The sequence below is a fragment of the Ictidomys tridecemlineatus genome, chromosome 7, assembly GCF_052094955.1.
Source record: "Ictidomys tridecemlineatus isolate mIctTri1 chromosome 7, mIctTri1.hap1, whole genome shotgun sequence".
Taxonomy (NCBI): domain Eukaryota; kingdom Metazoa; phylum Chordata; class Mammalia; order Rodentia; family Sciuridae; genus Ictidomys; species Ictidomys tridecemlineatus.
The window spans coordinates 176,334,309-176,358,291 of NC_135483.1; the positions used below are offsets into that span (position 1 = coordinate 176,334,309).

General features: G+C 32.5%; 1 protein-coding gene across 11 annotated transcripts in view; it reads left to right on the forward strand.

Annotated features, from left to right (window-relative positions):
* The window catches only part of Spag16 (sperm associated antigen 16), an 872,559-nt gene that overhangs the window by 93,164 nt on the left and 755,412 nt on the right, over positions 1–23,983 (forward strand). The window contains exon 10 of one of the 11 annotated variants that reach the window (XM_040294885.2): positions 14,117–16,189. The exons of the other annotated variants lie outside the window; for them this stretch is intronic. Coding sequence (XP_040150819.1) covers positions 14,117–14,290 — 174 coding nt within the window. The 3' untranslated portion in view covers positions 14,291–16,189. Of the gene's footprint in view, positions 1–14,116; positions 16,190–23,983 lie in introns of those variants that run through there. 11 annotated transcript variants of the gene reach the window in all.

A 23,983-nucleotide genomic window follows, 5' to 3' on the forward strand; every position in this document is an offset into this window, starting at 1 on the left:
ATACTCACAAGAGAGGTTCACCTTCTTTTAACTGATAAAAGTAAAGGAGTAGTGGATTCGTATACCTGCCATTTTCTCATCCTTTTCAATAGTGTTCTTTTTTCCAAAAAAAAATTTTTAATTTTTTAAAAAAATATTTATTTTTAGGTGGACACAATATACTTATTTTATTTTTATGTGGTGTTGAGGATCGAACCCAGCGCCCCATGCATGCCTGGCAAGCATGCTACCGCTTGAGTCACATCCCCAGCCCCCCATAAATATTTCTACTTTTTAATACCATTCAGATATTGGAGGCTTGGTCATAGAAACAAAGGCATAAAATATCTGTATGCAGTTTCTTTATTCTTTCCTCTCATCAGAAATTTATTAAATACATACCATATGGGAGGCTGTGGGATGAATGGGAGATAACCAAGGGACATGGAAGAATCCTGGTTTTGAGAATTTCACCTGTTAGAGCAAATGGATGTTTTACTCAGTTCTTTAGTAAGCTTTTTTGTTCTTTGAACAAAAGACCTGATAAGAACAATTTAGAAGAAAAGTTTATTTGGCAGTCATGGTTTCAGTCGTCTCAGCTCATAGATAACTGGCCCTTGTTCTCTGGGCCTGATGTGGGGCATATTGCCATGGTGGAAGGGTATGGTAGAGGAAAGCAGCTTAGAACATGGTGATCAGGAAACAAAGAGCTCTTGCTTTGCAGGGACAAAATACATATCCCAAAGGCACACCCCAGTGGTCTATCTCCTCTAGTTACCTTACCTCCTTCAGTTACCACCAAGTTAATCCCTATCAGGGGATTAAATTGCTGATAGGATCAAGGCTTTCATAACCCAGTCTTTTCACTCTAAATCTTATATTTTCTCATAAACAAACTTTTGGGAGACAGGTACCTAATACCTAAACCATAACACTCAGAAAGAAAAGTTATCTATTTACTTAATTCTAAACTGCTAACTTTGGTACATTAGTGCATATATACTAATTGAGAATAAGATAGTATTACAATATTTTATTTAACAATATTTTATTTACAATATTTTATTTAATGTTATTGTTTTTATTTAGTAATTTATGAGGTAATCTCATTAACCAAAATCATTGAAAGCATTGGATTTCAATTAACAAAATGTAAACATATGTAATTCTCTATATTATGATGAAGAACATTCCCATATTACAGAGGAAAAATACTTAAGTTTAGAAATAATAGAATACAAAGGAGAGATTAAAAAATGAAAATTATAAAGAAATAATGGGTTTCCATATCAAAATGGGTAAGGAAATCAATTTAAAATATCATTATGAAATGTATTTTTTAATATCTTTAACATTAAATTTATAATAGTGGGTAAATTAACTGCATATGTATTATATTTAGCTCTTTCATTCTATAATATAAGGTATTCATGAATTATCTTTGACAATGCTATTAATTAGTATGGTAAAAGATAATAATAATGATTTTAGTAAAGTATGAATTAATAATTGTGTTACAAAATATCCTTATTGTATTTTCTGAACATGAATATCTAGAAAAAAACTCTACTATATCAATAATTTTATAAATGTCATAAACTAAAGCTTGGTATCTATAAATTAGATATTATTTAAGCATTATTTTGGAGTATCAGGTTTATGAAATAGTCTCAAGTGTAGACAAAAAAATTCAGGAATAAAAATTTTTCATCCTAGAAAGATAATTTTTATGTATATTTGTCTATATGCATATTTATTTACATACTAAGTAAAATTTTGAGCACTGATGCTATGAGCCAGGAATTGAGTATACTTTATATTTTTCCCCTTTGAAAATTATCCTATGAAATTTAAAAACTTTCTGTGTTAAGAAAATTACATAAACTATTCAAAACTTAATTTTCTTTTGTATTTTAAATATGTTTTTTAAAGATTAATTTTAAATTAAGGTGTTTAAAGCAGCAAATTGGTGTACAATTAAGGATTCTGAGAGATTAGGTGATTTAACAAAGAATGGTTAAGTTGATCCCTAAAATGATAGGGAAAATTAATAAAAATCAACCCATATGCTTCCACACCTCATCTTTGAGTATTAGGAACCTCACCATGTCATCATATTTAGCTTGGACAGTGCAAGCACAGTTTTACTTTTTCATCTGATAGTGTTGAGTATCTGCTGTAACCTTTTTATCAGTTCTTTGGAATAGTTTATAGTACAGATTTGTGGAAGATTGATCAGATGTTCTGGGTCTGGAGAAATAGAGTAATAGATATAACTGACCTGTTTCTTTTTTTTAAAAAAATCAGATTATCATTATTCTTCAGATACTTACAATCAAGTTTAACTCAAAATATAAAGGAATAAGTAGCTGTGCTTTCTGATTTTATTTATTCGCCTCAAAGAACCATGGGAATCCTGTGTTTTATAATTTATTTTATTCACTTTCTTCCAGTGTATAAATTAGGAAACATTAAATGAAAAGTGTGTGTAGAGTTAGTCTTCAAAGAAAGATTTCTTAAGTGAACCATGTGTTTTAGTCGCTTTTTTGCTGTTGTGACCAAAGAAACATGTCAAGAAGAATTAGAGGAGGAAAGGTTTATTTGGGGGCTCATGTTTTCAGCAGTCTCAATCCATAGATGGTGTACACCATTGCTTAGGGCCTAAGATGAGACAGAACATCATTGTGGAAGGGTGTGGCAGAGGAAAACGTGGCACCAAGAAGCAAAGAGAGGGGGAGAGAGAGAGGGAGAGAGAAAGGAGAGTGCATGCATGCTTCATCAGAAACAAAATATATGTTCCAAAGTTGTGCCCCCACTGACCCACCTCCTCCAGCGAAACCCTATCCACCTACAGTCACCATTCATTTAATTCCTTTTGGGATTTAATGCACTATTTAGGTTAAGACTCTCATAACCCAATCATTTCACCTCTAAACTTTCTTGCATTGTCTTGCACATGAGCTTTTGGGGGACCCAATCAAATACAGTTGAGTTGATGCTGCATGATCTGTCAGACTGGGTCATAAAAAGGTTTGTAATTTCTGAAGTTTTTTTGGTCTCTTGAACACTCTGTGGTATAAATCAACCACCATGTTACTGTTTGATGCCCCTTATACCACCATGCAGTGGATTCTCAGGACATTAAGAAAGCCACCTAGAGGCCTGGCTAACTATTCAGTATCTAATTCTATCTTAGATACTGGGCATGATTAAATAAGCCTCCTTAGACATTGAGCCAGGCAAAGCCCCAGATGACTTTAGCCCCAAACACTTTCTAGTTGTAACTGCATGATACATACCATATGTTAAGCATCTACCTGAGGTCCAGCCAATCCCTAGAACCATAAACAATAATAGAAGGTAGAAAGTTTTACAAGGTTTTGTTAATCTGTGAATATGCAATTATTAGATCATATGTAAAATATTTCATTAGTATTTGAGAGAGAATTATTTGTATTCATTTAATATTTTGTCCTAAGTTAGAATTCTTTTATATGATCATTTCCAAGGGCAAGGCATTTACTGTTCATAAGGCAATCTTTTACATTTTATGGAAAAAGTTAGATATTTGATTTTTAAAAAATTTTATGATTCTGCTCTCCTCCCTCCCTTAGAATTCTCTCCAGAGATGCAAAGAATGTGCCTATTACTGCTCTGTACTAAAACTTTAAATAGTTAAATATACATACCATTATATGTGCATTTCTCTGATTCTGGCTTTATCTCTCAGCTTTTACATAGTTTCTTCAATAGTTTTTAATACTGTCTGGGGCCATGCAAGGACACTCAGTGTAAAGTTACAAATTAGTTATCACAGTGTCCTTTGTTATAGGATCTTAGAGTACTTTTTTTTCTGTGATTGAATCTACATCATTATTGAAATTTTATTGTATGTGGCAGACAGCCTACATTAATTTAAAACCATTTAGATTTGGAAATTCCTTTATCTTATATTTCTCTGCCTTTTAAACAATTTTTTTAGTTGTAGATGGACACAATATTTATTTGTTTATTATTACATGGTGCTGAGGATCTAACCCAGTGCCTCACACTTGCCAGGTGTGTGCTCTGCCACTGAGATACAACCCTAGCCTCTCTCTGCCTTTTTTTTAAAGTAATATAATAAACTTATTTGTGCCCTTAGGTGTTATACATTTTGACTGTTTTTATATTAGATGCAAACATAGTTAGAATTTTGGAGTTCAAAAAAGGTACATCACAAAAAATAAGATCTCAAGAAAAATATTAGCTTGCTTTTTAATTTTTTTAAAAAAAATTGTTCTATTTAGATAATACATGACAGTAGAGTGTATTTTGACATACATACAAGCAGTATAAGTTAGGATTCCATTCTTGTCATTGTACATGAGGTGGAATTACACTGGTCATGTATTCATATGTGAACATAGAAAAGTTATATCCAGTTTATTCTACTGTCTTTCCTATTCCTATCCCTACTCCCTACCCTAATCCAGTGAACTTTTCTTCTTTTCTCCCCCCGTCTCCGCTTATTGTGAATTAGCAGCCACATATCAGAGAAAATATTTAGCCTCTGGTGTTCTGAGATTGGCTTATTTTACTTAGCATGGTAATCTCCAGTTCTGTCCATCCATTTACTGGCAAATGCCATAATTTCATCCTTCTTTATGGCTGAGTAGTATTCCATCATATATATATATATATATATATGTATATATATATATATATATGTATATATATATATATATGAATAATATTTTCTTTATCCATTCATTTGTTGAAGGTAACCTAAGTTTGTTTTATTTAGCTTAGATATTGTGAATTGAGCTTCTAAAAACATTGAAATGACCACCTGATTGTAGTATGCTGATTTTTAAGTCCTTTGGTCTATATGGAGGAGTGGGATAACCGGGTTAAATGGTGATTCCATTCCACGTTTTCTCAGGATTCTCCATACTGATTTCCAGAATGGTTGTTCCAATTTGTGGTCCCACTAGCAATGTATGAGTGTACATTCTTGCCAATAAAATATTAGCTTTCTTTTAGTATTAATTATTTGGAAATAATTTGCACCTTTTAATAAAAACAGTTCAGATTATTATCTAAAACTTTCATCATCTGTTTAAGATTAGTCCTTGAATTAACATGGCTTTTTTATTATATATATATGCTATACACATATATGTGTATAGCATTTTTTTTAAATTTTCATTTTTTTATTGATTGTTCAAAACATTACAGAGCTCATGATATATCATCTTTCATACATTTGACTCAGTTGGGTTTTGAATTCCCATTTTTACCCCAAATACAAATTGCAGAATCACATCTATTACATACTCACATTTTTACATAATGGTATATTAGTGACTGTTGTATTCTGCTACCTTTCCTATCCCCTACTATTCCCCCTCCCCTCCCCTCCCCTCCCCTCCCATCTTCCCTCTCTACCTCCTCTGCTGTTGTTCAATTCTCTCCCTTTTTTTCCCTCCCCCTTGCCCCTCATAACCTCTTATAATTTTGTGTATCACTGAAGGTCTCCTACCATTTCCATATGCTTTCCCTTCTCTCTCCCTTTCTCTCCCCCCATTCGTCTTAGTTTACTGTTAGTCTTTTCCTTATGCTCTTCCTTCCTGTTCGGTTTTTAGTGGCTCTCTTTATATCAAAGAAGACATTTGGCATTTGTTTTTTAGGGCTTGGCTAGCTTCACTTAGCATAATCTGCTCTAATGCCATCCATTTCCCTGCAAATTCTATCATTTTGTCATTTTTTAGTGCTGCATAATACTCCATTGTGTATAGCTGCCACATTTTTTTTTTTATCCATTCATCTATTGAAGGGCATCTAGGTTGGTTCCACAATCTAGCTATTGTGAATTGTGCTGCTATAATCATTGATGTGGCCGTATCCCTATAGTGAACTCTTTTAAGGTCCTCAGGGAATAGTCCGAGAAGGGTGATAGCTGGGTCAAATGGTGGATCCATTCCCAGCTTTCCCAGGAATCTCCATACTGCTTTCTAAATTGGCTGCACCAATTTGCAGTCCCACCAGCAATGTACAAGAGTACCCTTTTCCCCACATTCTCGCCAGCACTTGTTGTTGTTTGACTTCAAAAAATAAATCTCAAGTATTTATATATAAAACAGTATTTAAATTTTTAATTTTAATTTATGTCATCCAAATTTTAATTTATATTATTCTTAATTTAGATTATGATTTTTAGGTTTTCAATGTCTTATTTTAAAACAAATATAAAAATGAAGTTTTTAGATTCATCCCCCACTGAGAACTATCACATGATTAATACAAAAGTGACAGTGTATCACAAAAGTGATAAATTGCCTATTCTTTTAATATATATTTAGTATAAAAATGTAGACACTGTGACTTCCGTAGAAAGCCTTAATATTTTGAAGTATAATGCAAAATAATTAATAACCACTAAAACCCAAATTTGACCAGAATCATTCTAAATGACAAAGATGGACTTTAAGTTCTAACTTAAATCTTAATAATATATATATAATATTAATAATATATAATGTTCTTCACACACATAAGTAATTGATGTCACAGTTCCAGTCTTGTTAGAGTGTACTGTTATTTTTGATTTAGTAAAAAGTATACTTCACTAACATTTTGGTAATAATTTCTGACTTAAAAGTGTTTATACCTTTGAAAACTTATCACATTTTTTAGGACCCTGTGTCTTTACTTGTAAAAGAAAATGTTTTGTTCTGTGTCTTTTTCTCTTTTAAGTGATTCATTTTTCTTATAGTTAAGAATCTTTAAAGAAATTAAATTAACAAATTGTTTCATTTGTTTTTATTTTGGGGGTGGTACTAGGGACTGAGTCCAGGAACACTTTACCACAGAGCTACATCCCCAGCCCTATTTATTTATTTATGGAGACAGTGTCTCCCTAAGTTGCTGAAAGCTCACTAAATTGCTAAGGCTGCCCTTAAACTTGCAATCCTCCTGCCTTGGCCTCCTGAGTCATTGGGATTATAGGTGTGTGCTACTGAGCCTGGCTAACAAATTATCTCTTAGTCTATATATTCATTAAGTAATTAAGTCACCACAATTAATATTTAGATAGCATCTACTATTAGAGGATAGAAAATTAAGTAAGAAATTAGCATGCTAGCTAAGAAAATGACATTTATTTAATGACTTGAAGATAGTTTTGGACTATCTTTTTCATCAATATTTGAATGTAACACCACTGTATAGGTGGTTTTCTAGCACTAAGTATTTTATTACGTTTTATTAATACATTGTAATTATAAATAAAATAATTATACATAATATAATACCCAGAAGACATGGGAAAAAGGTAAAAGTTTTGGAGAAATGCTCATTAGTTGAATTATGCCATGATGAAATTTGAGAGTAAGCTGCCCAGTTGATCATTATACTCATGAGACTGTAGTTCAGGAGAAACTCACCTCACAATCTTTGTGGTAGGAGGAAAATGGAGGGCCTCTGGCTTTATGAGGAAGGAGGAGCTAGGGTAGGAACCTGTTTTCAATTAAGGCAGGAAAGTGAAACAGTACTTTGCAAAGGTGTTGAGTGCACAGGGGAGTTGATTAGCCAGGATTCAGCAATGATCTAAGCACACAGTGAGGAGTGCTCACACAGTTGGAATGGCATGAAGATGTGATGGTGGGAGAGCACAGAGGCCAGAGGAGGCACATGTATTGTGTGGTAACCTGGCAGGCAGGACCTCATGGGTAGGGGCTTTCTGGCCCAAGTTTAGCAACAAGAATTTGTAACAGAAGCCCCTGACTGTCTAAAGGGGTTGGGAGAAACTTTATGTCATCTTAGGTAGAACATGCTTACAAAGTTCTAGTTTGTGGTAGAGGGTGGGGACTTCAGATGCAGTCTAAATCAATCTCTCTTTCTCTCTTTCTCTTTCACACACTCACACACACACATACAAACACACTCAAATTGTCGGTTAGTTTACAGGCGTCTGTTTACACAGATTCTCAGAATGTATTAAGGTTCAAGGTTAAAGGTCCCATAGTCATAAGCTTAAGAGCCCAAAGTAGGTCAATGTAGGATTCACTATAAATCTAGATCAACTTAACTATAAACACTATCCCAGGGTATGTGGCCCCCACTCTTTGTGAGCACAGCATACTGTACTATACCTAATTTTTTAGATAGTATTATTTATTAACATTTTTCCCCTCATACAGTGCTTGGATAAATATTTGTACTTCCTCCCATTGGGCTCTGGCAGTCCTAGGTCTGTCTTGACTATATGGAGGGCTAAATATGAATGTTTTATTTTTATGAGATGTTAATAAAAAAATTATGATACTCAAGAGTTGTAGAGTCAGGAGGTGGAACATACTATGCCACATAAGAAGGATACTAGGGTAGTCCAGAGGCAGAAGACAGGTACAGGGAAAGGCCAAAAACATTTATTAAGGTTTTCATAGGAAAGGAAAGGGCAAGGTGAACAATATAGGATAAGCTAGTTTGAGTGATTTTGGAGGACTTTGAACTCTAGGGGTTTAAACTCTACAGTACTGAGCTCTGGGATGATTAAAGCAGAGGACTTTTGCTTTGTGGGGTATATGGGCTGGGTAAAACTCTGGACTGGCTAGCTAACATATCAATGTCATGATCCTGGCTGTCTTTAAGAATTTGCAAGTACCAAGAATTTAGATGTCAAAATATTATAATATTCAGAAAACATTTTAAAAAATCCAATATAAGGGACAGTATTTGGAGCAAAGCCATACCCATTTGTGGCAAATCATCTGGGAAATACCGCTTTGTGGGGATACAAAAATGAATTGAACATGTCTGTTCTCCAAATGCTTTATCTTTTAGGGAAGAGAACACATGCATGTAAGAGAATGGATTACCTAGATGACATAGGTGATGAGTTCCAAACAGATATATTAGTATGGTGCTGTGAATGTTGAGAAGAGAAATGTATTCCTAGTATTTCTGCAGTCCATGCAAGATAATCTTTTTACATACCACTTTTCTTAAGTTTGTGGAATGGTAAGTCACTTTTGGTCCATGATGTCATGTCCTCAGCATTTCTGACTTTGAGTCAGAGCTGTTATGAACGAAATAGAAAAGTACAAGCCAGGGATTCTGATATCTGCTTAGTGATTTTTATATCTCCACAGTATCTCATTTACAGAAGATGACATCATATATTTGAGAAATTAGTTTGTGCAGTATATATTACATAGGGAAATAGACTTGTTTCATCGTTTTTGAACTATAGAGTTCCCAGTGTCATATAGTCATATACAAATATGGAATGCTTATAAATTTCTTTATGAAAACTATGTTCCTGCTGATTTAGGTGTTAATTAATTTTGGTATATCATAACAGAGTTTCTCTCAGTATTTTATATTTTCAGTAGTACATTCTCATTGAAAAACATTCAGAAAATTGCAATGAATTAGTTAGTAACCTAAAATTCTAATACTTTGAGGTATTTTTGTAGTTTGAATAAAGTTTTTTTTATTTATCTAGTATTACGCATGTTATAAAGCCACAATTATAAACACATGGTTATGTATACAGTTGCTTGTTTTGGTTTTGAAAAAATGGGACAATATTATATATAATTTGAAATTTTACTTTTTGCTTATATATAAATTGTTTCCATATGAATAAATATTTATTTAATTCATCACTTAAATAGAAGATCTCTTACTTCCACTTTTCTTCCTATTTCTTTCTTTTTCAGAATGCCAAACTTTGAAATTTATTGTCTTTCAACTCTTAAGTGATTAGAAATAATGAAAGAGACATGATATAAATGCAGTTAAATTTGTTATTCTGTAACAATTTTTGGATAATATACCTTTTGTTCTGATACTTAATGCTTGATTTACCTGTTTTGGAGTGATACATTAATAAATCAAATGTGATATCCATGTTTAAGTTAAAATTTTTGTAATTTAGAGTTCTTAAAGTGCTCTCCTCTATTTCAACTTACCAAAATATTTACAGTAAATAATTCATTTGAGTGGGAGTTTTGACTCTTTACAGAAATTGCTTTATTATGAAGTGTAGAAGTGTAGTTTATATTATGAAATGAACATTCTTACAACATTTTTGAGGCTTATTGAGGGAAATGGCACAGTAATCTGCAGATTGTGCATATGTTTTATTTTTCTAAAATTAGATTATTTGGCAAAGCATAGTGATTCCATAGACTATTACTGAGCATAGATAAGAAGGAAGTAACTAACATTTTATTGGTTTATACTACGTGCTAGGAACTGCATTGCCTGCTTAACTTGCATCACCTCTCTCTTTTTTTTTTAAAGAGAGAGAGAGAGAGAGAGAGAGAGAGAGAGAGAGAGAGAGAGAGAGAGAGAGAGGGAGAGAGAGAATTTTAATATTTTATTTCTTAGTTTTCGGCAGACACAACATCTTTGTTGGTATGTGGTGCTGAGGATCGAACCCAGGCCACACACATGCCAGATGGGCGTGCTACCGCTTAAGCCACATCCCCAGCCCTGCATTATCTCTTTTTAATTTTGCAAACAAACAACAATTTCTCTCTGTATTAGTGAGAGGATCCTCCAGAGAGACAGAACCAATAGGATATTGGTATAAATAGATTTGAAAGAAATTTTATTTTTTTAGTCTCCAAATATAGAAAATTAGGTGTCTGACAACAGACCATTTATAAATTAGAGACCCTGGGGTGCTGTCTTAGGATGCTAGTAGCATAGCTTAGTTAAGTTCAGAGGCCCTCAAACTCAGAAGGTGCAAGGAGGGCTCTGGAGTCTAAGGGCCAGATTGTATAGTGTTGATGTTTGAGAGCAAAAGAATGTATACCAGCTCCAGTAGAGAAGGGAGACCAGTTCACTTTTCCTCTGTTTTGGTTCTGCCTAGGCCTATAGTCTGTTGGATGGTGCTTGTTATCATTTGGGTATGAATTATCTCCCAAAAGCTCATGTGAGACAGTATAGGAATATTTAAGGTGAAATAATTAGATGATGAGAAGTTAACATAATAGTGGATTAATCCATTTAATGGATTAATAATTGGATTGGAATACTGGGTGTTAATTGTAGGCAGGTGGGGTGTGGCAGGAGGCAGTAGGTACCCTTGGGGATTATATTGTGTCCCTTTGGCTTCTTTCTCACTCTCTTTGCTTTCTGACTGCTATGAGATGAGTGGCTTTCCTCTACCATGCCCTCTGCCTATGATATTTAACCTTACTTATGGCCAGAGTAATGGAGTCCTCACATCATTGACTGAGACCTCTGAACCGATGAGCCAAAGTAAACTTTTTCATTTGTAAGTTGTTCTTGTCAGGTATTTTGGTCACAGAAATGAAGAGCTCACTAAAACAGTACTTGTTCCCCATTAAGTGTCTCTATTTCCCCACTGTGTGCACTCACCCACTGTGTGCACTCACACACATTGTCAGTCCCTCTGGAACACTATCAAAGACACAATCAAGATGATGCTTTACTGGTTTTCTAGATATTCCTAATCCAAATTGACACCTAAAATTAACCAGCACAAGCTACTTTATAAAAGAATGTAAGACAGTTGGAAATACAGAGGTTTCCCCTCATCTGTGGGTGACATATTCCAAGATTCACAGTGGATGCTTGAAATTGCAGGTAATATCAAATCTTTTATATATATGTGTGTGTGTGTGTATGTGTATATATATATATATATATATATATATATATATATAATGTTTTTTCTTATACATACATACATTCATATGGTAAAGTTTAATTGTTAAATTAGAAATAATAAGGGATTAGTAATAATAAGGAATAATAAAATAGAACCATCAGTAACAATGTACTATAATAACAGATGCATGTGGTTTCTGTCAAAATATCTTATCAAACTGTATTCACCATTATTTTTGAAGTAGTGTGAGATAATACAATGATTAGAAGAAGTGAAGAGCTTGATGTAAGTACTATGTCATAGCATTAGGTTGCTGACTAAGGGTTACTTGGATACAAGGACTACAACATTAGGAGCGTCAATCTGTTAACTAAGATTGCTACTAAATGCATACAGGGTGGATATATAAGACAAAGTAAAGATTTTCATCCTGGGGAGGACCACGTGGGATGGCACAAGATTTTATCATGTAACTTAGAAAGGCACACAATCTAAAACTTAGAAATTTTTTCTGGAATTTTCATTTAATACTTTCAGACTGCATTTGATTGTAACAAATGAAACTCAGGAAAGCAATGAGATGGCATTAAGCTAAAAAGCTTCTTCACAGCAAAGGAAACAATCAAGTGCATTAAGAGAGAATCTAGAGAAGGGGATGAATCTCACTTCAGATAGTGTTCATTTCTAGGATATACAAAGAACTCAAAAAGTTTGCCACCAAAAAAACAAATAACCCAATCAATAAATGGACAAATGAACTGAACAGACCCTTCTCAAAGAAGAATTATAAATGGTCAACATATATGAAAAAATGTTTAACATCTCTACCAGTCAAAGAAAAGCAAATTTTTAAAACTACACTGAGATTTCATCTCTCTTCAGTCAGAATGGCAATTATCAAGAATTAAAGAACAAAAAATGTTGGTGAGGATGTGTGGAATAGGAAATGCTCATACATTGTTGGTGGGGCTACAAATGGGTGTAGCCATTCTGGAGATTCCTCAAAAAAAAAAAAAAAAAACCTAGGAAAGGAACCACCATTTGACCCAGTTATGTCATTCTTTGGCATATATCCAAAGGATTTAAAACCAGCATACCATAGTGATTCAGCCACAACAATTCACAAATTTCAATGTTCCTCTAATGTGTGTATGTGAGTATGTGTGTGTGTGTGTGTGTGTTGTTGTTGTTGTTTTTGTTGTTAAGGTTAGAATCAAATACGCAGAAGAAAATTCCCTTTCACATGTCAGAATTTGGTTTAATTCTTTTGTATTGAACTCCAAATATTAGACATATAAATAGATGTTTTAGAAATATTTCAGTGCAGATTTGAGTTACATTAAAATTAATGATGCAGAATAGCAGGGTGGCAAAGATTAAAGGCTCTGCACAGATCAAGGGTGTCTGTACTCTCAGATGGTAGCATGGTCACATACTAGCTGTGTACTTTTTTTGGCTCAGTTAGATTCTCTGTGCCTTAGTGGCTTCATCTGTAAAAGGGACTAAAAATATTGTGAATCTTAGTGATTTAAAACAGTTTCATCTCAATCATTAGCCATTATTAATCATATTATGGTAATCATAACACAATTAAATATAGACACTTTGTATATGGTTTTTCATTTTGCTCCTTTTGACAATCCTGAAAGAGGAAATGTTATTCTCATGTTGTAGGTAAAGATACTACTCAGGAAGTTTATTAACTTGCACCAGATAAATCAATCAGTATGAGTCAAAACAAAGCTCAAATCTAAGACTTTTTCCAAAACTTTTGCTTCTCTCCTTTAAGACACAGTCTCCTTTATTTGCTGACTTTTGTTGTAATGAGGAGACTTAGTGATAACTAATATTATCAAAGATGTCTTATTTTTACAGAGCATTTTAACAGAGTACATTTCCTATATTTACAGCTGGGACTTACAAGTTATTCAATTTTATGATATGATGTAGTAATTGAATATTTTCTTGAAAAATTTAGTTTTCCTCTATACCTAGTATAGAGATAGAGGGAAAGCAGGATGGGACAAAGGATTATTTTAGGAGAAAATTAGTTCAGTCAGGATAGTACAGGAGATGCCTTGAACCTTGAAGTCACAATGTGAAAAAGGAAATTGGGAAAAAGAAACAGTTAGTGGGCAAGGAATATGAGAAGGGAAGTTCTCAAACACGTTCATCTTCATAATCTAATTTAGGCCAAATCATTATCAGTAGAAACAGGAGACTAAATAACTTTCAATAATAAAATAATTTATGTGCAAGAATATGTCATTTTATAAAAATTTGAATTTATATTTAATCATATTAATTTTTAACAACTGACTTTACAACCTAATATGACAAGATGCACACAATTGTACTTGGCATTAGCAGAGTTATATTAAAAATATATCATTAAAACATTCTTAATGAGTCATTTTCTCTTTATAGCTAATTTATTGGAAGAGTTATCTTTTTTAATTAATTGATTTTTTTTTTGGTGATATGGTCTTGCTGTATATTTCCCAGGCTCACCTGGAACTTCTGGTCTCCAGTGATCCTCCTGCCTCAGCCTCCTTAGTAATGGGACTTCAGGCACATACCTCAGTGCCTATCAAGGTCATTTTAAAGAGAACTTCTTTATTTTTCACTTCATTTCCAATCCTTATCCTTGAAAATGTTAATTTCCTAATGTCTATATGACTTTAATGACGTGAAAAATTTATTTGCCATTAGTGCTGAATGATATTCTGTTTAATTAGTACTGGGACTCACTCTTGATATGCTATATTCCTCAGACTATTTAAAAGATATATCTACTATTTGAGTTTTGAGAATATGAGATTTTAAGGGTCTTCTGTAGGGTTTTTTCTCAGGCACGTTATTCTCTGAGGCTCTGGGCTTGCAAATGAAAGCTCTGCTTGGTTCAGCATTGAACTCCCAAGTTGTATTCATTTCTTTGCTGAGGTCTTTGGGGAGATTTTATAGTTTGGAAGCCTTTGAAAAGAAGCAAAATTTGAAGCCTGTGAGGGGTATGTCTAGTATTTTGTCAAGAATAAAGAATATGCTTAAGGCAAGTACAGACATGAATGTGTAGCCATAAAATACTTATGCATATAAATATTGATGTGTAAAATTGTCACAGCAAAAGTTCTGTATCTCCATTTCCACTGTACTGTTAATATTCTAACACATTCTATTAACATTTTATACACTGTTATATTAACATTTTATAAATTTTCCAGTACATTAATTAATTCATGTTAAAAACTCAAAAATCTTATTTCACATATTGATGTGGTATTTTAATGTTAAAAATGGTGGTATCTATTCTCTAATGAAAGGAAACAGGGCTCCTTGAGAAATGACTGATGATAAGAAGCCAGAGGACATATACGATTAGCCAGGAACATGTCATAGAGTCAGGAAGCATTTTCCCATACTCTTTCCAATATATGTTATAATATCTGCCAATATGATAGGTGAAACAAATTCATATTCTTATTTTAATTAACATTTATTTGATTAGTGGTGAATTAAAATTGTTATTTGTTAGCCATTTGCAGTTCTCGATGAAATTTTAATACATAATCTGTATTTGTTTTTCACCTATATGATTTATAAAAGTTCTTTATTGAATAAGGACACTAACTCCCATTCCTTCATGTACTTTGAAAATATTTTTGTCAGTTTTCTATTACGTTTTGAATCTGTTTACAGTAACTTTCATCAAAGAAGTTTTAAATTTTCTTTTAGTAAATTCATCACTTTATTTTATTGTCTGTTTTTTATATTTTCACAATTTTTTTCTTACTAAAAGACTATTGAAATGATCACCAAGGATCTGAGGACCTTAAAAGAGCATACTATAGGGATACTGCCACATCAATGATCATAGCAGCATAATTCACAATAGCTAGACTTTGGAATCAACCTAGATGCCCTTCAATAGATGAATGGATTAAAAAATGTGGCATTTATACACAATGGAGTATTACGCAGCACTAAAAAATGACAAAGTCATGGATTTTGCAGGGAAATGGATGGCATTAGAGCAGATAATGCTAAGTGAAGCTAGCCAATCCTTAAAAAACAAATGCCAAATGTCTTCTTTGATATAAAGAGAACAACTAAGATCAGAACAGGGAAGAAGAGCATGAGGAAAAGGTTAACATTAAACAGAGACGAGTGGGGTGGGAGAAAGGGAGAGAGAAGGGAAACTGTATGGAAATGGAAGGAGACCCTCACTGTTACACAAAATTACATATAAGAGTTTGTGAGGGGAAAAGGGGGAAAGAACAAGGGAGAGAATTAAACAACAGCAGATGGGGTAAGAGGGAAAATGAGAGGGAAGGGGAGTGGGGATAGTAGGAGATAGGAAAGGTAGCAGAATACAACAGTCATTAATATGGTATTATGTAAAAATGTGGTTGTGTAACCGATGTGATTCTGCAACTTGTATTTGGGGTAAAAAAATGGGAGTTCATAACCCACTTGAATCAAATGTATGGAAGATGATATGTCATGAGCTTTGTAATGTTTTGAACAACCAATAAAAAAAAAGAAAAAAGAAAAAAAAGAAATGATCACCAAAATTTTCTTCTAGAACTTTTATGGCTTTATGTCTTATATTTTGTAAATATATCTTTAATTTATCAGAAATTTATTTTAGTGTATTTGGTATGAAGTTACAAATAATTCTTTTTTTCTTATGGCTAACAGATGGTTCATTTTTTCCAATTTATACAGGTTTTAGAAAATACACAATTTATAGAAACCAAAAGTATTCTCAAAATTTGCATAATGTATTAGCACTAGTTAAAATAACAATATTTTTCTTCTTATCTTTGCCTCTATGCCTAAAAGATATATAGTATAAACTTTTCTTATACTAACACCTTCTCTATAAACCTTCTTCATCAACTACTCTTTAGGAGGTTAAATCTAGGGTGCATATTCTATTTAAAAGGCTACAATCCATTGGATCTTTTTTTTTTTGATACTTACTCCTTGTATGAATATCAAAAGTTTTTTATTCCTAAGTGAAGTTAAATACTGAGTTTCAGGTGATTTTTACTGCATTTATAAATGCAAGGACAATGTTGCTAGTCCCTGGGATAATTATTATATTAAATTATAAGAGTATTTTCCATGGTATCTTAACTATAGTTGTCAAAACTGAGTGTCTTGTCAGTTTTATAATAATTGTTTAGAGTAGCTTGTTGCCACAAATGGATGTCATTAAAATGTCTATTTTAGGTTTAATCTCTTTTGCTGGATATAAAATTCTTTAAGAAATAGTGCATCTTATTTTCTAGTGATTTTGAGGGAGTTAATACTGAATGTAGAATTAAAGTCTTGTTTCTCTTATGTATGTAATTAAGTAAATCATCAAAAGCTGCTACTAAGAAACAGAAAGATAAGAAGAATTTAATGTTAATGGTTATTTCCTTCTATTATTTGGGACTTTTTTGTTTATATGGTATGGAATCTATTTTTTTAATATTTATTGAATCTAAAAGAATTATAGAATTGTATCTCATTATAGCAATTTTTGAGAACAAAAAATAAATCTTAATTCATTTGACTATACCAAATTATGTATTTTAATGTGCTTCATCAAATAACAGACATAAAATATGTATGTAGAGTTAAGGTTAGCAATCTTTAAGATGTGTTAAAGCTCTCATTATAATCTTAATGCTACTTCATAGCTATATAATTTTAGCTAACTTAACTCTTGTCTTTGGAATCATCTTACTCTTAGTTACATTCTCATTTCTAGATAAACATTTTATTCTTTAAATTCTCTGTCTTTTAATTTCTATTAACTTAGATGGGTGAGAACTAATGTAAGTCATTTTCAAATTTGCAGTCAGATGTAACTGAAAGTACATTCGGCCTGAGTGTCCATCTAAGGTCTGTTGTTTATATCTGTTTATATCAGTTATAGCTACTTGTTAAGTGAATCCTTCAATCACATTTTTCTACAGATGTTTCATTAGTGATGTTTAGTATGTGAATAGAAATAAATTATGCAACTGAAAGAAGTTCTATGTGATTTTCAAATGAGCAAGTTAGGAGAAATGTCATTGGCTAGTGCAGGCATTGGGTAGAGAGTGGTATGGCACAAAAGATCAGTTTACTTTTTTCTGAAAGCAGTTAAATTTTATTTTATTTATTTTTTATGGTAAGCAATGGAAATATTGGCCTTTGTAAAAATGTGTAATACTATAGATTTATGTAAATCTGTATAATTTAACACAAATAAAATTGATTTTAATACATTTTATTGTTATATTGTTTTTCTCTTATCATGCCATTAAATTTGTTTTATCTTGTCAAGTAGCTTATGAATTAGTTAAGGATTAAAAAGTAATGATTTTATTTTGTTACGTTTTGTATTTCATTTACTCACAACCTATAATGGTATATATTTAATAAATCTTGAAAATTGAATCTCATGACTCATTTTCATGATATTTAAAAGTATTTAGTTTATTAAAAGCAAATTTTTATCCGAAATGATATTTGTTTCCAATTACTATATAATTCTTTTCCAAATATCAGGAAATTTCTTTATAGGAACCTTTGTATTAATTACCACTAGTAGTACCTCTGGACTAAATCTTTTTATGTTTCTTGATTTCCAATGGTTTTCGTTAGTGTTGTATATAATATAATGGAAAGAAATTACTCTGAGAGCCCACTTAGTCATTAAATGTTGTGGTGAAAAGTATGACATTTAAAATCACATTGTCCATGCCTTGTCTCTTACTAACTTTGGGAACTTGGAAAATTAATTTCTCTGACCTTCAATGTTCTCATCTATAAAATCAGAATTATAATATCCCATTTAAAAGTAACTTTTATGAGAGTTAAATAATAAAATGTTTGCAAAGCACTTGGTCCAGTACTCAGTATAAGGCAAGCCATTATGTTGTTATTACTAATGAAAACAATTCTACATTTAACTTGTTTCTTAAAAATGTTTTTGTTTATTAATTTTGTAAGACATACATTCTTACTTAAATTCAATTTATACTATTACAAATCCTGTCAGTAGAAAGGTGACTTCAGTGCCCCCATATATGATCCCTTGATATTTCTGCCTCAGTGAACTTTACTTTGTATCCCAGTCCCAACATCACGCCCTATTATTTAACATGCCCAGAGAAACTTAGGTACTTGAGTGAGCAAAACACATAGTAAATCTTATCTGACTTCACCCTTGATATCAAACTGCTCTCCTATTTACATTATTCTTCCCACTGTTCCTCTTTCCTCTGTTCCTCTTTATAGGAAGCAAAATGTATAGATAGTTTTCATTAGTTAAAACAATACATATTATGGGCCCCTCTGTCACTATTATATCAGGTTCTTTTGGTTTCTAATGACATAAATCCATTTGAAACTAACAAGTCAAAACTCATATCAAAATAGTTTAGTTTTAGCTAAAAGATGGGAAATTATTAATTAATGTAACCGATAAGCCAAGTGCCAGTTATGGTTGAAGGATGGTTGAATCTGAGAGCATCAACCAATATTTTTTTCTTTGTTTCTAGTTCTTTCTCTTTTTCTGTGTCTATCTCACTCTCTGCTTTTCAGATTACCTCTGTCTTTTGACTTTTTGCTGCTATTAAGTTTTTTTTTTTAGATATGATGATTCTGCTTACATCACATACCCATCTTTGACATAGTCATAATGACCAGGAGTGGGGAGTGCTCTGATAGGCCATACTTGTTTCATGTGTCCAATCCAAGACCTGAGTATGTGAGGTTTATTTAAATCTATGCTTGTCCAAATTTGGCCCATTACTTATTTTTGTAATGTTTTATTAGAATATAGATATACCTATTCATTTATGTATTGTCTTTTGATAACTTTTATACTAAAATGGCATAGTGGAGTAGTTATAACAGAGACTATATGGTTCATGAAAAATATTTCCCCTTTGGTCTTTAAAGAAAATATTTGCTAACTTTTCTAGGTAGAATTCAAAAGATGATCCTCAAGGACTCAGATTTTTATATAATCCCTTTTCCTTGATTATAGGCAAGTCCTGTGAATATGATGAGGTAATATTCCTTGGATTTTGTTTCTCTCTGTGGTAAAAGGATATTTGCAAGTACAATCAAAGTCCCTAATTAATTGCATTAATCAAAAGATGGACTATCCAGGGCACGCCTGTCTGAAATTAGATGAGTTCTTAAGAAAGAGTGTAAATTGGATGCAAAGGAAGTCAAAAGCACTTTCTCTTGTTAAGCTTGAAAGAAATCAAGTTGTTAACTTTCTTTGTAGGCCATGTGACAAAGGCCTGTGAGTTATCATAAGAAGCTAAGAATAATCCCCACCTTTACTGACTAGAAAATGACCTCAGTCATAATAATTGAGTATTCTGAGTTTCTTATTTTTGAAATAAATTTTATGATTGCCTTTTGTATTTCTATGAAGAACATCATTGGAATTTTAATAGGATTAACTCAGGGAGATCCCTTAAACAAAATACAACAATGGGCTGGGGATGTGGCTCAGTAGTTAAGTATCCCTGGGTTATATCCCTGGGACAAAAAATAAAGGAACAAACAAAACTAGAAAGATTTAACTAATACCTAGTAAATATATCTGGAAAGTAATATTCCCTATATTGTTGAACTACGTTGGTGGGACCATGCCCTATAAAGAGCTTATTATAGTTTACTTAACTTTAAAGGGAATTAATTTAAACTTGAGGCAAAATAGATCCAACAGATAATTATGTATATATATATGTATATATTTAAATATTTATTTTTTAGTTGTAATTGAACACAATATCTCAATTTTATTTATTTTTGTGGTGCTGAGGATTGAATCCAGGGCCTCTCACGTTCAGAGGCAAGCGCTCTACCGCTGAACCACAACCCCAGCACCAATTATGTATATTTTTACTATTGTGTTTTGGTAATTCATAGTTAGTACACATTTCATTAAGTTTTCTTTTATTGCTTTTAGGCAACACATCCAATCATTTCTTTGGTCAAAGGGGAGAGAACCATAGGTAGATAATTTTCTACATCATGGCATACTTTCATGAACATTGTGATATTATGTATGTAAGTTATGATATATATCCCATTCCATGATAGAAATGATGCATTAATTATTTTTAATGAAAAAGAGCTTTAGTTTTAATAGAAATGGACATCAGTACTTCACCTTCTCTTCCCAGGTGATTTCTCCCATCCTCTCAGTTTCCATTCTCTTCTCTATAATTAATTCCCAATTTTACATCTTAAGTTTATGTATTTTCTTAGAAATACATATGTGTTTAGCCACCTTCTTAATCAAAACATTATTTTGTATATCTCAAGTGTGTCAACCTCAACACATCCACATGGGAACCCATGTTATCTATCACATCTGCTTTGGAACTTCTTCGAATAGCTGTCATCATCATTCCCATGAAGTAAGCAGAAAATTTAAAACCATCTTGGTACTCCTCTATGTCTTTCCTTATATATCCAATTCATCACAAATTTATAATTTTTTTCTTCTCTTTTTTCAAATCACCAGTATATCCTGTTTTTCCATCTCTATTGCTATACACCTAGTCAAATCACCATCATTGTGTTTCTGAGGGTATTACAATATTCTCCTGCTACATTTACTCAGTCAGGAAACACTGATCTTATAAAAATTTGGTTCTTTTTATATCACATATCCCAGTAACTTTCCATTGTTATTAAGATAAGGACAAAACTATTAGCATAGGAAAAACTAACAGTGGGAAACTCTAGCCACTGTCACTGCTTAATAAATTTTGCATTAAATTCCCTTGACTTTCAGGGTCCTCTGTCAGGTGCCCTGGGATACCATGCCCTCTCCTGTAATGGAGCTTTTGCACATGCTGTATCAGAACTTAAATCCTGCTTTTAAAAGACAGGGTATTGTATCAACTAGACTAATAAAATTTGTTTTCCATATAAATATGTTGTTATTATTAATTAATAGAACATGAATAAAATACAACATACAAAATATTAGGCTTTGAATTTTCTTCTGAATGGATCTTTTAGAATTAAAGATTTTGAAGGCTCACCAATTCCTATATGTCCTTTAGATAAAAGCTGAAGTCTCATTAAATTTTCCCTGTTCATTCTAGTTCATCTTCTTTTGTTATCCCATATCCCATAGAACCTAAAATTTGTTTTTTTTTTCTTCTTAGAACATAGCTTTCATCATTCTTGATTAATGTCTCTTTTCCCCATTGCAAGCTCGGAGAGAGCAGGAACGCTATATCTTCACTTTCTCACATTGAATGGCTTATAGTAAGAAGTGATTTTTGAGTGGATGAATATGAAGAGTTACTAAGTAAGAGAGATGGTATTTGAAATCAGAGCTGATTCCAAAACTACTATTTTTCAGTGACCATATATTTTTAGCATATTATAAAAATAAATTACCATACTGACTGTTCAACACTTGTCTTGGATATATTCAAAAGCAAAATGAGAATCAGTTTAATGTTAATCAGTTTAATGTTTTCATGATTTATAATAGTAATGAAATGGGAAATTGTGGTGAAGGAGATGATGGAGATCATATGAAAGATTTTGGAGGATAGTGTGTTTGTAGAAGGCCATTGGGCATCTGTTTGTGGGGAGTAGCTTTGAAAGGCCAGAAGTCAGAACAAAGCTCCTGATTACTGTGCCTGAAGACATCAGGCACCCAGCAGTGATTGTGGCACATAGAGGCCTCTTCTCTCCTTTCTTGGCCTACCTGCACAGTATCATGGCAAAGAAAGGCAGTGAAATGAACTTGCTCTGTGGAACAAGTAGAAATATGTTAGGGGAAACTTCAGTGGAATCTTACATTTAGATTTGGTGGTGTTTGTAGTTGTGTTCAAAAACATTTCAGAGGGAAGCAGGCAGAGTTCTATATTAAAAAGTGAGTTTGCTGATGATAGAGTTTAATTTTACCCTTCTCATTCTCCTTACATCTATTCTTTTTTCTCTTTCTCCTTTGTTCCTCTATTCCCTGAATTTTCTGCGTGTCCCTATCCCTGACTCTACTATTTTCCTTAATACTTTAATATTAAAGTACTGTACATAATCAGGAATCCTAGATATATTTTTAAACCATGGCAGATGGAGAGTATGTAACCACAACTCTCCATTTAAATTGAGATCAGGACCATGTTATCTGTACCTTTTTCTATCTTTTGCATGAAGACTTTATGATGTTCATATAATAGAAAATGCATGAGATTTCTGTATTTATTCTGATGTAATTTGTTTTACATCTCAAAAATGTTGAATGTATTTTTTAAGCAGTGTACATTTTATTTCCAAATCCTACCACTGAAACATTTAATATGTTACTTATTTAATTTTTAATGTCCTTATATTTTTAAATTTATTTGTTCTCTCTCTCTCTCTCTCTCTCTCTCTCTCTTATATATATATATATATATATATATATATATATATAACAGTAGAGTGTTGTATGTCCATACTTATACGAATATGGAGAATATCTTATTCTAATTGGGATCCCAGTCTTGTGGTTGTACAGATTGTGGAGATTCTTGTGTATTCACATATGTGCATAGGTAATTTCTGTCAGATTCATTCTATTATCTTTCCTATTCCTATCCCTACTTCCTTGCCTTTGTCTCCTTTGTCTAATCCACTGAACTTATATTTTGCCCTCCTCACCTTGTTATTTGTTAGCATGAACATATCAGAGAAAACATTTGACATTTGGTTTCCTGGGATTAGCTTATTTCACTTAGCATGATAATCTCTAGATACATCTGTTTACTAGAAAGTGCCATAAAGTCATTAATTTTTATAGCTAAGTAATATTCCATTTGTGTATGTATACCACATTTTCTTTATTCATTCATCTGTTGAAGGGTAACTAGGTTGGTTCCATAGCTTAACTATTTGAATTGAGCTGCTATAAACATTGATGTGGCTGTGTCACTGTTCTATGCTGTTTTAAGTCCTTTGTTTATAGACCAAGGAGTGGGATAGCTGGATCAAATGGTGGTTCCATTCCAAGTTTTCAGAGGAATCTCCATACTGCTTTCCAGAGTGATTACACCAAGTTGCAGTCCCACCAGCAATGTATGAGTGTGACTTTTCCCCCACATCTTCACCAACATTTATTATTTCTTGTTTTCTTGATTGTTGCCATTCTGACTGGAGTGAGATGAAATCTCATTTAGTTTTAATTTGCATTTCTCTAACTGCTAGAGATGCTGAACATTTTTTTCATGTATTTGTTGACCATTCATATTTCTTCTTTTGTAAAGTGTTCAGTTCCCTTGCCCATTTATTGATTGAGTTATTTATTTTTTGGTGTTAATACTTTTGATTTCTTTATATATCCTTGAGAATAATGCTTTA